The following is a 17,013-nucleotide window of genomic DNA, read 5'->3' on the forward strand; positions in this document are numbered from 1 at the left end:
TGCTTAAATTTAAAAAAAGAAAAAGGGTTGTGCTGATCCCAGAAACACCAGTGGAACTGCTCCTCCATAAGCAGGGAAAGGTGGGAGGAGCAGAACATCTGAAAGAAGAAAAACCATACTGCTTTCTGTGCTCAGGAAGGGGGAAATTTGTCTTTTGTCCATTCCTGGAAACCACGAGGCTGCTCTGATCTGCAGCACGATGAGTTTTGAAGAGAGTGGGGAATCGTGCAGAACTGAGAATCTGATCCGAAGGTAACATATACTTGACCTGAAGAGGCCAAATGTGCACAAAAGGCCTGGATTTCTTACATCTCTATCTAAAATTCAGCAGAGCTGGTAGTCTCCTAACCCTTCTAGGCATGCCATTCAGCAAGACTGGCACTACTACTAAGAAAGTTCACACCCAGCCCAAGGATGATGATCAAACATTCCTGGGGAGGATGGCAGATGGAGCAGGAGCTGACACAATGAGAGCAACAGACACACAGCTTCATATTGGCTGAGGCAGTCTCCTACACCTTATACCAGTGGTGGCGAACCTTTGGCACTCCAGATGTTATGGACTACAATTCCCATCAGCCCCTGCCAGCATGGCCAATTGGCCATGCTGGCAGGGGCTGATGGGAATTGTAGTCCATAACATCTGGAGTGCCAAAGGTTCGCCACCATGGCCTTATACTGATGCAACCACTAGGCTGTGGAAATTAGTAGGACAGCAAAGAGAAAAAGAGAGGGAAATAGAGCCCAAGACCTGTGAGACAATTTGCTGGAATACTTGGGGTCATGATGTGATGGCACGCCATTGGTCAGTTATGACCTGGTGCTTGCACCTTTACCATTTAGTTGGGGGGGGGGAACCCACAAGATTTGAGCTTGTGCGAAGCTAAACATCTGGCATCGAACCCTGGTCTTTGGGGCCTTTTCCTCTGAAAGAAACAGCCACTCAGCTGAGGCCATAATTCGGAGGCATCAGTTTTTCAAGAGCAGAAGTTCGTGTACCTCCATATCCAGTTGCTGTTTTTAATTTGGTTTATCTGCACACTTGTTTTTATTCCATGGAACTATTCTTCCCTAATCAGTGTCCTGTAGATTTTGCTAAAATTGGGGCTGAAGTACAGTGAAGTAAAAGAGGTAATGAACCAAAGTAGTGTATCAGTTCTGGACGACCCACTCTCTACGGAAATGGCACTCCTATTCTAATTCCTCTCACTCTGCCCGAAAAGGTGGCACTGAATTAATATATCAAGCAGCAAAAGGGCAAGGGAGCAAAGATCTCAGAGGTACCTGCTGATGCCTCAGGATAGCTCGGATCTGAGGAGATGAACCCCTTGGATTGGGAGGAGTGGAAGTTATTTTACCAAAGGGTCACAACTATCCTTTCAATTCAACTCAAAGAGCCTTCTGTGTTTCTATTAAAATACAGCAAATTATCTGGCTCATTACAGAACAACCAAAACTTTTCTCTGTTCTCTGCCCACCCCTACTCATTGGAGCTGAATAACTTATCCTACCTTACTCATATTATTGCCAAAGTAGCTTTCCTCGTATTATAAAACTATTGATTTCCAATAAAGAATCAATCAGAAGAAATTCAAACTAAGCAACAAAAGAAACTCAGTCAATAGAAAAATCTTTAGTGAGAATAAAGACAAACAGAAGAATGCTTTCTAAGTGGGAGAACATATAAATAATAAATTACTCCGATTCATGCCTAATTGGAATATTTATCAATGTTTTCCTTAGAGGCATTAGTGCTCCCTTTAACATAATGTTTGCTCTTCAAATACAAAGGAATAAATCTTGTGCGTTAAGAAAGAGGATTTTTTTCTTCTGGAAAACGAACAGCAGACCATTGATTAATTGCAGCAATTTTACTAAATACTAGTTAAAAGTCAACTCTGGCTCTGAAATGAATTGGATGCCTCTGCTCCATCTTCATCCCCACAGAACATCATACACAAACACCTATGCATTATAAAGAAAAGTAAAGTGAATTTTGCCCACCATGTGATGACTTCTGGGTAAAGGGCCAACGCAGACCTCGTTCTTCAGAATGAGATTCTCTACTGCCCTGTCACTAAGGGCCAAATTAGATACAGGTTGGACCCATGAACTCCACCACCATTTTAAAACAACTTAAAAATGCTGTGGGGACCTGCCACTGATTGGACCGACAGCATAGCAGGCTGAGGTCATGTGTCCGCCTCCCCCCCCCCCCCCTGCACATTTTCAAGTGCCAAAATAGCTGCACGTGCACCCCACATTTGTTTTGGCACTTAGAAAGACACATGGGTGGTGGAACAAGAGCGCTTCAGAATAGCATGCTCCAGTCCCATCAGGATTTGGACCACACAACATTCGTAAATTGCTTTAAAATGGCAGCAGTGATGAGACATCTGGTTGGGCCCAGAGTGTCGGAGCACCCAGAACAGACAATTCCCTCAACACGCTCACTTGCCTCAGCCGCAGGCCATCTCTTCACCTTATCGGACATTGTCAACTGCCTTCTAATTTACTATTATACAGTAAGAGCAATGACTCACTTAATGCAATAACCTTCCAATAAGTTGCAGGGGATAGGACAGTTTATATGTTTGCCTGCTAAGTGATCATTGCCTGAAAAAGCGAATGGACTTCTACTATCCCTGTGACAATATCCAGAGGAAAAGTATGAAGTCATTTTACCCACTGCTTCTGCTCATGGCTTGCAACCCCTTCTGCTTTCAAGCAAAAAGTAATTCAAAGCTCAGCAATTTCTGGTTAATTAAGTGCTGCTTCGCTGCTATCCAATTTAACAATTATTTTCCAAGTAACTGGACCTGTCTGGCAAGCCAGAAAAGCAAGGGAGAAAAATAAAGGAGCGTACCTCAGTTACTTAGGTAACTGAATCAGAATCAATACTTAACTAATTCAGCTTCTCAAAAAAGCTTACCAACAACATAGATCTGAAAGGTAAATATTCCCTGCAAGGTTCATGTAAGTAATATTATCCCAGCTTGCTTTGGTAGATTTGTTTGGCTGTATTTTTTCTGCAGAGGACAAAGCTGCCATCTCCAACACTGAGTTCCAAATGGTCCCTAGATAAGATGAATGGGATCTAAATCTGTTATAAACCAAGTGGATGTTTCTAAATGCTGTATCTGCCATTGAGGCCTTTAGTTTTATACGAGGAAAGGCAAGCTGGCAGGTTAGGTGGCAGGTCATTAGGAAAAGAAGAGCATTCTAATTGCTATCGATTTAAAGGCTTTCCTTCCCCCAAATGGCTGGAAAGATCAGGGCAAACCTTTACATACTAAGAAATTCCAGTGGGGTAGCTCTGATAGTCTTATTGCAGTGAACGCAAACTTCGAGGCACCTTGAATACTAATATGTTTGCTGCAGCTTAAGCATTTGGGATCTAGACTCTACTTCATTAGAAGCACAAAATGTGGCAGGTATTATATGCACACATATACAGAATAAAGAACAACAAACAGAAGGAAGAAAAGCGGATGAAATTTTATTATCGTTTTTCCTCTATGCGTAGGCATGGAGGAGGAGGAGGAGGAAGAAGAGTTTGGATTTATATCCCCCCCTTTCTCTCTTGTAAGGAGACTCAAAGGGACTTACAATCTCCTTTTCCTCTCCCTTTCCCCCCCCCACAACAAATACCTGTGAGGTGGGTGGGACTGAGAGAGTTCCAAAGAACTGTGACTAGCCCAAGGTCACCCACCTGGCATGTGTTGGAGTGCACAAGCTAATCTAGTTCACCAGACAAGCCTACAGAGCTCAAGTGGCAGAGCGGGGAATCAAACCCGGTTCTCTAGATTAGAATGCACCTGCTCTTAACCACTACACGACTACACAATGTCTATTAACTAGGACCGGAGTCCAAACCCCCATTGTGCTAATAAGCATAAGCATTTTATTGTCATTGTGCACGCACAACGAAATTTACAGCAGCATTCCTCGATGCACACAATTTCAGACTCATACAACATACTCATACAATTTCATACAATACATCATACTCATACAATTTCAGACTCATACATCATCTTCACTTCCCCCTTCCTCCACCCATCCCTACACAGCCCCAAACACATCAACACGAAGCTGCAGAGTTTAGCATAGCCACAGCTCTAGAGTAGAAGCTGTCTCTAAGCCTCTTTGTCCTAGATTTGATAGTCCTGTATCGCCTACCATAGATGGTAGCAGTTCAAAAAAAGAGAGTGTGCTGGATGAGAAGGGTCCCTCAGAATATTTTGGGCTTTTTTTAGGCTTCGGGAGTTATAGAGTTCTTCCAAGGAGGAGAGAGGGCAGCCGATAATCCTTTGTGCAGTAGTGATCACCTTTTGGAGCGCCTTCCTATCTGCCACTGTGCAACTGGAGAACCATACACAGATGCAGTAGGTTAAGATACTCTCTATAGCACAGCGGTAAAAGGACACCAGGAGTTTTCCATCCAGTTGTTGCTTCCTTAAAAGCCTCAGATAGTACAGTCTTTGCTGGGCCTTCTTAACCACCGTGGCAGTCTGTATGCCCCAGGTTAAGTCCTCTTTAATCATAACGCCCAGAAATTTAAAACTAGCCACCCGCTCTACTTGATCTCCATTTATAATGATCACACTGGGTAATCTTAGGGGTGGGTTCATTTTCTTTCAGCAGCAACTGTCTTGCAGAGGATAGGACTCCCAATCATAGGTTTAAATTACAGGCAGAAAGATTTCGGCCAGATATTAGGAGAGCATTTTTTCCAGTAAGAGTTGTTCAAGAGTGGAATCAGCTACCTAGGGAGGTGGCCAGCTCCCCCTAACAGCCAGTCTTTACACAGCAGCTCAGCAAACACGTGTCTGGGATGTAGAAGATGCTACTACATTGAGTAGGGGATTGGATGGCCAGGATGGCACCTTCCATCTCTATGACTCTAAGGTTATTGAGAGGAGAAAGTGGAGATAGAACCAGGCATCTTTGAGATCTCTGATCTCCTCAAATGCACGATGGGATAAAAATGAATGATCAGAATTGGATAAATGAATTCATCCATCAAACAGTAGAACAGCAAGGTGGCAAAACCTTCATAGTTACCAAAGAATGTTACACCCGGAACTGTAATGTTATTGGACATAAACTGTACACAAACGTTAAGATGAATCCCCCCCCACTTTTTTGGGGGGGGGGGGGAGGGACAGCATACCTGGGAGGAAAACACCTTTGTGCTGATTTTGAGTAAATACAGTATGTTTCCTATCCCTAATTCTTTTAGATTCCAATACTAAAAACACTTCCCTGGAAATAAGCCCCACTACATAACATGGGCTTACTTCTGAATAGACCTGCTTAGGAGAGTTCCCTTGGTTTGCTGCTCATGGTCTCAGCTTGGAAGACATCTGCCACAAGACTCTGATGCCTCCTGACTTCTGACCACATGTTTCCAACTCAATGAGTCCCAGGTCTGGGAAGGTAAGGGATGACTGCTCTAGCCCAAACAAAGAAATCAGTAGTCTTTAAGACTTCACAAGGAGTTTTACTGCAATAGGGCCAGAATTGGTTAAAAGCAACTGACTCTAATCTGGTGAACTGGATTTGTTTCCCCCTCCTACACGTGAAGCCTGTTGTGTGACTTTGGGCTACTCATGGCCCTCTCAGATCTCTCTCAGCCCCACTTTCACAAAGCAGCTGTGTGGGGGAAGGGAAAGGGAAGGCAATTGTAAGCTGTTTTGAGACTTTCTTCAGTAGAGAAAAAGCAGCGAATAAAAACCAGCTCTTTTTCTTCTGTTACTACCTTGGAATTTCCTCGAAAGAATAAACGCATCAAACTCCACAGCCACATAGCCTAGATTTTGCAACCTAGAGGAAAATGGAGAAACTTTTAGCACCATCCGGGGAAGAAGCTCCTCTTTAGTTGTAAATGAAAGAGCAGCACCTAAGACAGCTAATTCCAAGGAGTCAAAGGCTAATCTAAAGTAATGTTGAGCTAAAGCAGCACCTTTTCCATTCGAAACCCCAACTACGCAAGAAACCAAGGCACAAGATTTTGCTAAGCCTTTAATCTGTTATAAAAGGGCACAACATACGTCTACTTGAAAGCATGCTTCAAGCATAGTAATTGAGCCACAGATGTCAGCAACAACCAAGACTCACTTGCAAGGTGACACGCGTTGCTGCGAAACTGTTATCTAAGTAAGAGCAATACAATCCTGTGCAGTTACTCCAACTGAAGCACATTCATTTCGCTGAACAACGTGGGACTTACTTCAGAGGAGACCTCTGACAAGCTCCCTTAATGTCTTCCACTGCTTTCAAAGAATAAGTGAAGCATACTTATCAATACTCCCAAATTTAACAAGCAGAACCTTATGTCTCTCATTGCCTAGGACAGTGATGGCGAACCTATGGCACGGGTGCCAGAGGTGGCACTCGGAGCCCTCTCTGTGGGACACACACACAGAGTTCATCATGTGGGGGGAAGAAAATAAACCCCCCCACACACACATCTAGGCTGGCCTGGGCCACTGAGCATGACGTGCGCGCACCACGGTGAGCAGGGATGACTTGGCTGTGCTCCGAGTGGCTGCTGCCCGAGGTGGGGGGCGCGGAGGTGGGGGGCGCGGAGGAGGCAGAGATGCTAGAGAGGCACAGAGCGGTGCACGCAGGACTTACTGGAGGCTAGAGCAGGCTGGCCTCTGCTCAAGCGGGTGGGGTGGAGGAAGAGGGAGCCAACCGTTTTTTTTTTTTTAAAAAAACAAAACCCCAGGATTCAGGTTAAATTGCCGGGTTGGTTAAATTGCCGGGTTGGCACTTTGCGATAAATAACTGGGGTTTGGATTGTAATTTGGGCACTCGGTCTTAAATAGGTTCGCCATCACTGGCCTAGGATTTCTATGAGTCGTTTTCACTGTTTTATTCCACACTTTATCAACAAGCCCCATAAAATCAGTATCAGTGCTAGACAGTTCAAATAAACTTCTTTCTGGGAGAACACACATACACACACACACACACACACACAGAAACCAAATCTACTTCCAGTCTGCCAAGTCTATTGAAGTCAAAGCCAAATCTAGGACAGTACAATCAATACAGTTGCCAACCTCCAGCTAGTGGCTGAAGACCACTCAGTTACGAAGTCTGACACTCATGCTAATTACAAGAAAAAATTAGGCAACAGTTGCTGTGAAACAAATACTTTAAACAGTATAGAACTATTAATAATCTTGCCTACAGTATGTGTAAATACGAACATTTCTGCATTTAACTGCTTTCTTGCCTTTACAGGATACTCACAGAATATTATTTGACTGGTCGATTGACCCGGGTGCCAACCCATTATTTAATTCTTTCTTAAAGACACACAGCTGTTTCTCTTCAAATGAAGATTACAGTAACTAAGATACATGTTTGCCCGTAGGACAGGGTACAATGGCTGCAATCTTAATTATAGTTTCCTGGACTAAGCCCCACTGAACACCATGGGAGTTATGTCTAAGTAAACATGCTTAGAATTGGCCCCATGCAGTCCAATCCTGGAGAGGGGGGAGCGAAAGAAGTTGCAGAATCAGCATAGGTTCACACTGGCATGTTTGCTCACCATGTAAGGGGCACATAGGCTGGAAGAGCAAATGAGCTCTGCTGCGCCCGACCTGGAAGAGGCAACCACCCCAGAGCTATTCTGGAGTAAAAGAAGATGCAGGCACAGTTGGGGACAGGCTATGGGTTTCCCAGGGGAGAAGACAACTAAGCTTCCAAAGGTCTTTCACCGCAGGAACGCCTCTGACTCAGCCCTCTGATTTATGCAACGAAACACGTGGTGCAAATCACTTTTCTCTATGGAATGTTCTGGGCAGCAGGGGGTTACCTTTTCCCCCACTCCTTATGGCACCACCTGGAACTCCAATGGAAGCAGCGCGGATGTGCCACAGAAGTGCCACCCTTTGGCACTGCCAAACTACCCTCACTGAACCCCACCCCCCGGGGATTGGGCTGTAAACCATTTTAACTTTACAATTTCATAAGAATGTCAAATAGTACAAGGCATTTATTTTACTAATATTGCTAAGACTGATGGGACAGAGTGGTAAGCTGCAGTACTGCAGTCCAAGGTCCGGCCACAGCTAGAGTTTGATCCCAAAGGAAGTCAGGTTCAGGTAGCTGCCTCAAGGTTGACTCAGCCCTTCATCCTTCTGAAGTTGGTAATATGAGTACCCAGCTTGTTGGAGGTAAAGTTTGACAAAGTTCCTCACCAGAGACTATTGAGAAAACTCAGCAATGAAGGAATAAGAGGGGAAGTCCTCCTATGGATTAAAAACTGGTTGAGAAACAGGAAGCAAAGAGTGGGTGTAAATGGGAAATTCTCACAATGGAGAGATGTAGGAGTGGAATTGTCCCCCCGCATCCCATTGCACCAGTGCTCTTTTAACCTATTCATAAATGACCTGGAAGTAGGGGTTATGGGTAGCGCAGGCTAAGTTTGCAGATGATACCAAATTATGGTGGGGTGGTGAGAAACTACAAAGGATTACTGAGCAGGAGCTCCAAGCGGACCTTGATAAATTAGGTGAGTGGGCTAAGAAATGGCAAATGCAGTTCATCGTAGCAAAATGCAAGCATGCACATATGAAAAGGTAAAAAATCCAAACTTCACATACATGCTACAGGGGTCAGTGCTATCAGTCACAGACCAGGAAAGGGATTTGGGCGTCTTAGTTGATAGTTCCAAGGGAATGTCAACTCCAATGCATGGCAGCTGTGGAAAAAAAGGCAAGAAAACTCTATGCTGGGGATAATTAGGAAAAGTTGAATTGAGAATAAAACCTCGCAAAAGATTGTCATGCCCTTATATAAAGCTGTGAAAATCACACTTGGAGTACTGTGAGTCCAGTTCTGGTCAGCCACATCTCCAAAAGGATATTGAAGAGATAGAAAAAAGTGCAGAGAAGGGCTATCAGGATGATTGAGGGACTGCAGCTCTTCCTTATGAGGAAAAGGCTTGCAGCGTTTGGGAACTCTTTAGTTTGGAGAGGAGACGCGTCTGAGGGGATATGATTGAAGTCTATAAGAATTATGCATGGGGTAGAAAATGTTGACAGAGAGAAATTTTTCTCTCTTTCTCACAATACTAGAACCAGGGGGCATTCATTGAAAATGCTGGGGGGAAGAATTAGAACTAATAAAAGGAAACACTTCTTCACGCAACGTGTGATTGGTGTTTGGAATATGCTGCCACAGGAGGTGGTGATGGCCACTAACCTGGATAGCTTTAAAAGGGGCTTGGACAGATTTATGGAGGAGTAGTCGATTTATGGCTACCAATCTTGATCCTCTTTGATCTGAGATTGCAAATGCCTTAACAGTCCAGGTGCTCGGGAGCAACAGCCACAGAAGGCCATTGCTTTCACATCCTACATGTGAACTCCCAAAGGCACCTGGTGGGCCACTGCGAGTAGCAGAGAGCTGGACTAGATGGACTCTGGTCTGATCCAGCTGGCTTGTTCTTATGTTCTTATGTTCTTATGACTGGAGGAAGCAATGGTAAACCACCCATACATAGTCTCCATAGTAAATGTCATGAATGACATCCCCCCCATGTGTAAATAATGGCCCAGTGCTTAACCTTTTTGAATAAGGCCCCTTCTGCACATACAGAACAATGCACATTCAATCCACTTTCACAACTGTTTGCAAGTGGACTTTGCTATTCCGCACAGTAAAATCCAGTGACAAAGTGCATTGAAAGTGCATTATTCTGCATGTGCAGAAGGGGCCTAAGTGCTGCACACATTTCAGTTTTTCTGGAGAGAGGGGCTTCCTAAGACTTCAGCATTTCCTGAAAATTTACATCTTTTAACAAAGTAATTCCAGTTAAAAGAAGGGCATGTGCGTATTTTTAACACTGTGTGTGTTTAAAGTGTCATTAAGTCACTACAGTGACCCCGTAGTGTCATTAAGCTGACTTACAGTGACCCTGTAGGGTTTTCAAGACAAGAGACAAAGGAGGTGGTTTGCCACAGCTTGCCTCTCTGGAGCAACCCTGGATTTTCTTGTTGGTCTCCTATCCAAGTACTAACCAGGACCAACTCTATTCAGTTTCTGAGAGATTACAACAGCAGGCTTGCCCGGTCATCTAGGTCAGGGATTTCTAAGACTAGTAATTTTAAATTTGGGGGAAAATACTGCCACAATGGAAGAAAGGACACAGCCACCTACACGTTTTGTCTCTTAACTATCAAGTGCCACTCTTAATGGTTTTTAAATGAGATTCAATTAAATTGAAACATTGCTACTCTTTGTTTTAGGTTAAAAACCTCGTGAAGTCTGTTCACAGGTACATTTTAGATACATTTTAAAAACTTTTTTGGGGGGGAAGCAAACTTTGAAATACTTTTAAAGGCTAAACAATAATTACCAGTGCTTTCCATAAAGCCAGTTTCCTCCCCAGGTGAGAAGGCCGATCCCAACAGTAGTCTTCTTCCAGTGATTTCTAAGGGTTTGAAACATTTTCACCACCTTGGCCATGTTTTCTTTTACTCCACACCACACTTTACAAGGATTCCAATGTGAAGAAATGGCACCCTAGAATATCCATGAGATAAAGTACAAATAACAATATTAATAAAGCCACAGAAATGGTTAAATATTAGCTATGTCTTAAATCACCTGCTTCATTTCCAGGAAGCTGCTTTAAACGGGTAGCGGTCTAGTAATAATACAATGCCCCACGGTAAGTACTTTTGCTTTTTCAGTACCATATTTCAATCAGGCCTTAAGCTTGATTTAAACGAGAGGCTGGCAAGGCACAAATCTTCCTTGTGGAACTTTGCATGAGTGATTTAAACTGGCCAGCACCCATTGCAAAGAAGCTATCCATGTTTTGCTTAAACCCCAGAGACATGTAACTCACCAGCACTGCATTTAAATCAGGCCTCAAATACAATGCTGGCAAGGCAAAATAACTTACCAAGGGGACTTCATACTTCCATAGCCTGATAACTGGGCTGCTACCCATGCAAAACAGCTACGCATACTTAGCATGTTCACTCAGGACAGTGCAATGCTGGCACACAAATGAAGCATTAAATGATGTATGGGTACACAAATTAGTTTGGCCATTACTAAATCTAGGGTAACAGTGCTAACTTTGAAGAATGAGCTGGCAGAGAGACAGTGCTGCATAGTGGTTAAAGTGTCACACAAGGGCCTAGATTTGAGTCCATTAGCACCTTAAAAACCAACAAGATTCCCGGGGAATAAGTGTTCCAGAGTCAAAGCTCCTTCATCAGTCTACTTTATATATTGGAAATTTTGTTGATCTTTCAGCTGCTACCGGACTCAAATCTTGCCCTTCTCTAGCAGACCAACATGGCTACCAACCTGAAACTATCTGCAGAACATCTGAAAGACCCGGGTTTGATCCCCATTGTTCCATGGCAGCTGACTGGGTGACCCTGGGCTAGTAACACACGCTGTCAGCCTAACCTAACATAAGAACATAAGAACATAAGAACTAGCCTGCTGGATCAGACCAGAGTCCATCTAGTCCAGCATTCTGCTACTCGCAGTGGCCCACCAGGTGCCTTTGGGAGCTCACATGCAGGATGTGAAAGCAATGGCTCTGCTACAAGCGTTCTGAGCACCTGGTCTGCTAAGGCATTAGCACCTGAGATCAAGGAGGACTAAGATTGGTAGCCATAGATTACTCTCCTCCAACCCGTCCAAGCCCTTTTAAAGCTATCCAGGTTAGTGGCCATCACCAATTTCCTGTGGTAGCATATTCCAAACACCAATCACACGCTATGGAAGAAGTGTTTCCTTTTATTAGTCCTAATTTCCCCCCAGCATTTTCAATGAATGCCCCCTGGTTCTAGTATTGTGAGAAAGAGAGAAAAAATTTCTCTGTCAACATTTTCTACCCCCCCATGCATAATTTATAGACTTCAATCATATCCCCCCCCTCAGACGTCTCCTCTTCCAAACTAAAGAGTCCCAACGCCAGCCTCCCTAAGGAAGGTGCTCCAACTTCTTCAATCATCCTCGTCTCTTCTCTGCACTTTTCTATCTCTTCGATATCCTTTTGAGATGTGGCGATTCAGAACTGAACACAGTACTAAGGGCACGCATCGCTTATAAGGGCATGACAATCTTTGCAGTTTTATTCTCAATTCCTTTCCTAATTATCCCCAGCATAGAGTTTGCCTTTTTCACCGCTGCCATGCATTGAGTTGACATTCCCATGGAACTATCAACTAAGACGCCCAAATCCTACCTCACAGGGTTATTGTGAGGATTAAAAGGAGAGGAGAACAATATAAAATGCTTTGAGCCCCCACTGCAGACAAAGACTAGGCATAAATGAAGCAAAAGAACAGACAAACTGACCACTTCTAACTAGTTCAGAATGCTCCCTTCTGTGCTCGTTTTCTTCCTGTAGCGAACTTTACAAAACAAGAGCATAGTTTTAAAACAAATCACCCTATACACACAGACATAGACCTGCACTCTAAGATGCTACAACCCATCCAGTCACCTCATTATAATGTTTGGATAGTCTAGACTTCTGTTGCCCCACTACATTTTATTTATTTACAACATTTATTACATGGCTAAGGTCTCCTCTAGAAAAGGAAAAGGAAGGTGGTAGCATGAGCCAAAGCAGGTAAGATATGCCATCTCTGAATGCTCACCAACATCAAAGACTCCTTAGCAAAGAGAAAATTAGAACAGCAAATAGAGAACTGGGCTAGAACCCTTCTGTGTCATTTTTCAAGATACAGGGAACTGTCTGGATGAAACAGCATCCTCTGAAAAGCTACAACCCATTCTACCACCTCATTGTGCTGTGTGACTAGGTCAGTCTACTACACCAGCAGAGACTTCTGGTCTGGCTGGTAAAATACTGACCAGGTGGCAGGGTCTTCACTAGTGCCCCCTCCTGCCTCTTGAAGCTTCCTTCTCAAACCAGCATTGAGTCAGCTCACTGGGTGATCTGTGTAGTCTTGTAGTGGCTCCCCAGAGTCTCAGTTTTTTCACATCTCTGGCCACTCGATCTTTTTAACTTGAAATGCCTGTGACTGAACCAGTCCGCCACTGTCTCTGTCTTTTGAGGGCTCCACCCACTGTATCCCACCACACACAACTAAAGTGTGGCATTAGGAATAAAGTCACAGGTGGGGCTGCCAACCTCCAGGAGGGACCTGGAATTATACCTGCTGTCCAGACTAGAGATCAGTTCCCCTGGAGAACACAGCAGCTACATACCCCGACTGAGTTTCCACCCTCCCCAGGCACCAACCCCAAACCTCCAGAGATGAAAGCAACGTGAATATAAGCTAAAGCCTCCATTCCCCCAGGTGGCTACCTGGAACCAGTCACTCAGGCTAACCTCCCTGCAGGCTCGACGTGATTCTGTGGATTCCGTACAGAAGATTTATAACGAGTTGCAATAGTTACAAATTACTTCTTTTCCATTTATAACGATTGCAAACTCGTTATAAATATGCTGTGGAGAGGGGAAGTGTGCATCTCCACTGTTCAAACAGCTCCTCAGTTATTACAAAGGAAACAGATTGATGGATACTGATGCACTTTCCGCAGAATTAAGGAAGCCGACCTGGGCAGCCTCCTGCGACACGTGGAGTCCCTTGGGCAGCTCTCTTCTTCTTCCTCTTCCTCCTTGCCGCACCCTTTCCTCGGGGCAGCCCTCCGGTAGCTTCAGCGCCTTCCTATTTCTGCAAGGCTGATGTCGGGGCGGAGGACGGGACTGTCACGCCAGCAAACGGGTCGCTCCCCGCACAGCCACGCTGCTTCCTGGCTCCTCGCTGTTTTCCGCCGGGCTGCAATGGAAACAGGGAGCCGCCTCGCTTTAGTTCCGCGCAGGCGTCGTTCCTCATGGGAGAAAACACCCCGAGTCCGGGAAGGGGGGTCTTGCAGCAGTGGGAGAGGAGAACCCCCCCCCCCTTCCCCTTTAGTCTGCCTAGTAAACGTGGGGATGTGACGCCACCTCATGGGTCAGCAGTGACCCAGTGCTTGGACAGGCGATCACCTTGACCCTGTCCCTAAAGCTCTCTGCAGAATGAGGTGGCAGAGAGCTCTCTAGCACTAAGGTCTCTGCCACCTCATTCTGCAGAGATAGCACTGTTACCGTGGATTTAGTAATATGTCCAAACTAATTTGTGCACCCATACAGCATTTTATGCTTCATTTATATGCCGGCATTGCACTGTCCTGAGTGTACATGCTACGCCTGTGTAGCTGTTTTGCATGGGTAGCAGCCCATTTCTCAGGCTATGGAAGTAATTGAGTTGAGTGCAAACGCTTATTGACATATTTTAGACTTAGCTCATCTTCGTTGGCATTTGCAAGAGTTTGTACAATGGAAGAAATGGCACAGCCACCTACACTTTATGTCTCTTAATTATCAAGTGTCACCCTTAATGGTTTTGAAAGGAGTCTCAATTATATCGAAACTTTGGTGGCTTGCACACAGCCCAAATATAATGGGCTGAGGAAGCTGTTTATCCTGTTTTGGGGAAGAACTTTGCACAGGACTCTCCCCCCAAACGGGTTCAGCCAGTTATATTTCCCTCAAAAATTGTTTTACAAAAATTGTTTTACAAAAGTTTTACAAAAATTGCTAAACTTTTTGGAGAAACCAAAGGAGCCACAACTCCTTTAACTGTTTATATGTAAACTGTTTAACTGTTTGTATGTAAACAGGATGCTGAGGTGGTATTGTAATGAGCTGACATTGATTAGCCATCAGTCAGTCAATATTGAAACAAGTTTGTTTATTTGTAAGGTGCCACCAAACCTTTGGTTTTTTTGCCTTTACATTTCTCATTCTCTCTGTCAGCCTAACCTACCTTTAAGGGGTGTTATGCAAATACAACCTATACAACCTAGACAGGGAGAATCATATTCACTGACCTGAGCTGCTTGTAGAGAGAGCAAGGTGAAAATAATGTAACTGTAACATAAGCCAGCTACATTTTGCCTTAGAGCTGCTTTTGGTGCGGAGCTGATACTCTGACATGTTTTGCCTGTATGGGGAAGAGAGCACCTTCATTCTTTGCGTTTCAGTAAAAATTCAGCTGTTAGGAAAGGCATAAATTCTACCAATGTAAGTTTTCACTGTGGAGAATATAGAAGGGAGGGGGGAATGCAGCTATGTGCCGACATTTTTGTCCCACCCTCCTCCAAGGAGCTCAGAGCAATGTATAGAGTTCTCCCTTCCTCATTTTGTCCTTACAACAACCCTGTAAGGTGAGCTGGCAAAGAGAGTGGGGCTGGCCCAAGGTTACTCAGGAAGTATCTCAGCAGAGTGGGGATTGAAACCTCATCTCCCCTGTTCTGATATATTAACCACTAAACCTTACTAGCTGTTAAAGGTCAGGAATTCTCCAAACAGGTGATAGTGGAGAGGTTTAGTAGGTACTAGCCACAGTTCTGGGGCACTAAAAGTGTCATCTAAGTGAGGTCTTTCTCCCCATACTTTTAATTTCCAAAGACTGCATCATATGAATACCTTGAAGGTGTACCATCTAAGGTTTCACAAGCTGGTGGGGATGAAACATGACACTCAAATTGAGAATCATCTAAACCTTCTAATCTTTCCTCAGTCAGCTACTGGGGGATATGCTGCTCTCCTTAGGAAAAAAATCTGGAAGATGCTGAGAACATTTTGTAATCTAGAGGGTTTTTTGATGAATAATACAATGTTATTAAAATACTAAAATCACATACTAAAATGCCATAACAATCCAATGTGAGCCCAGGCTGTTGAAGGCTCAAAATCAGCATTATGTTCCAGCATGAATCTTGCGTGAGAGAGCTTTGTGCCAAAACAATGTTTTTGGCTAGATGGCCAAGAACGACTCATGGGGAACAGTGACCTGAAGGCAGGGGATTTAGCTCACTGTAAGTACATTAACTTTGCATGCAGCAGGTTCCTGATTCAATTCCCGGAATACCTGGGCCCCTTCCGCACACGCAGAACAATGCACTTTCAATCCATTTTCAATGCACTTTGCAGCTGGATTTTACTGTGCGAAATAGCAAAATCCACTTGAAAACAATTTTGAAAGTGGAAGTGTGGAAGAGGCCCTAGCTAAAAAAAAATCTGGTGGTAGGTGATGAGAAAGATTTCTGTCTGAAACCCAGAAAGATAGCTGCTGCCAATCAAGGCTGACAGCATTGCAGCTTCATGCATTCATGTCATGGTGTTTTACAAAAGTTGGGTCATAAATGTGTCAATTAGTTTATTTTCCCTAAAATGTATTTAAAGGTAATTAATATTGTCAAAATATTTGCATATCAGTATATCCTGCTCATCTAAGGCCCCTTCCACACAACAAATGTATAATGAGTTGCAGTTGGGATAAAGTAACCCATTTTCCTGTTTTCACGTTCACATGCATCCATGCAGACAGCAATTGGAGCCCACAGAAGCAATCTGGGTTGCTGTTGCACCTTCACACTGAGATGCGCCTCTTTTTTCAATTTACTTCCCATTGATGCGTAGCTACGCAGGCATGCACAAATGAACCCCGCGCGCACACACACAGCCATGCTGATGTCTCACAATACGAACATCTGCATCTGCGTGGCTACGCAGATATAAGTCACAACATTTTTTTAAAAAAGAAATGGATGTGAATAAAGTGCTTCCTGCCCGGGCATTTGCTCGTGAACAGCTGCAACCTGGGATTTTTGAAAAGACTCACTAACAGCACGACTCTAAAAAAAAAACAGTTTGGGGGAAATAACACGGGGCAGACTCGTTTTAGGATTCTTATTTGGAGGATCTCCTACCTGAGCACCAGTTGCTGTTCTAAATTTCAGTTGCAGCAAAATAGCCTATTTCATGGGTTGCAATAAATTGTCATGTGATATGATCTCATACCTAGAAAACAATCTAATTCTCTGGATCAGAAAACAGAAAATATATGATGTGAATTTCAAAAAAGAAAAAACACAACATTTACTTGAAAATATCCTCTTCTTGTATAGCAGTTGCTTCTCCATTTCAGATGCATTGAA

At 44.0% G+C, this 17,013-nt stretch overlaps 1 protein-coding gene across 2 annotated transcripts in view; it reads right to left on the minus strand.

Moving 5' to 3' along the window:
- Positions 1–13,800, minus strand: part of AGK (acylglycerol kinase) — a 51,171-nt gene extending 37,371 nt beyond the window's left edge. For both annotated transcript variants that reach the window (XM_048501881.1, XM_048501880.1), the window contains exons 1-2: positions 13,586–13,800; positions 10,385–10,551 (exon numbers count right to left, since the gene is read on the minus strand). In XM_048501881.1, coding sequence (XP_048357838.1) covers positions 10,385–10,494 — 110 coding nt within the window. In that variant the 5' untranslated portion in view covers positions 10,495–10,551; positions 13,586–13,800. The remainder of the gene's footprint in view (positions 1–10,384; positions 10,552–13,585) is intronic.
- Between the last annotated feature and the right edge of the window lie 3,213 nt (positions 13,801–17,013).

Source organism: Sphaerodactylus townsendi, linkage group LG06, assembly GCF_021028975.2.
Source record: "Sphaerodactylus townsendi isolate TG3544 linkage group LG06, MPM_Stown_v2.3, whole genome shotgun sequence".
NCBI lineage: Eukaryota > Metazoa > Chordata > Lepidosauria > Squamata > Sphaerodactylidae > Sphaerodactylus > Sphaerodactylus townsendi.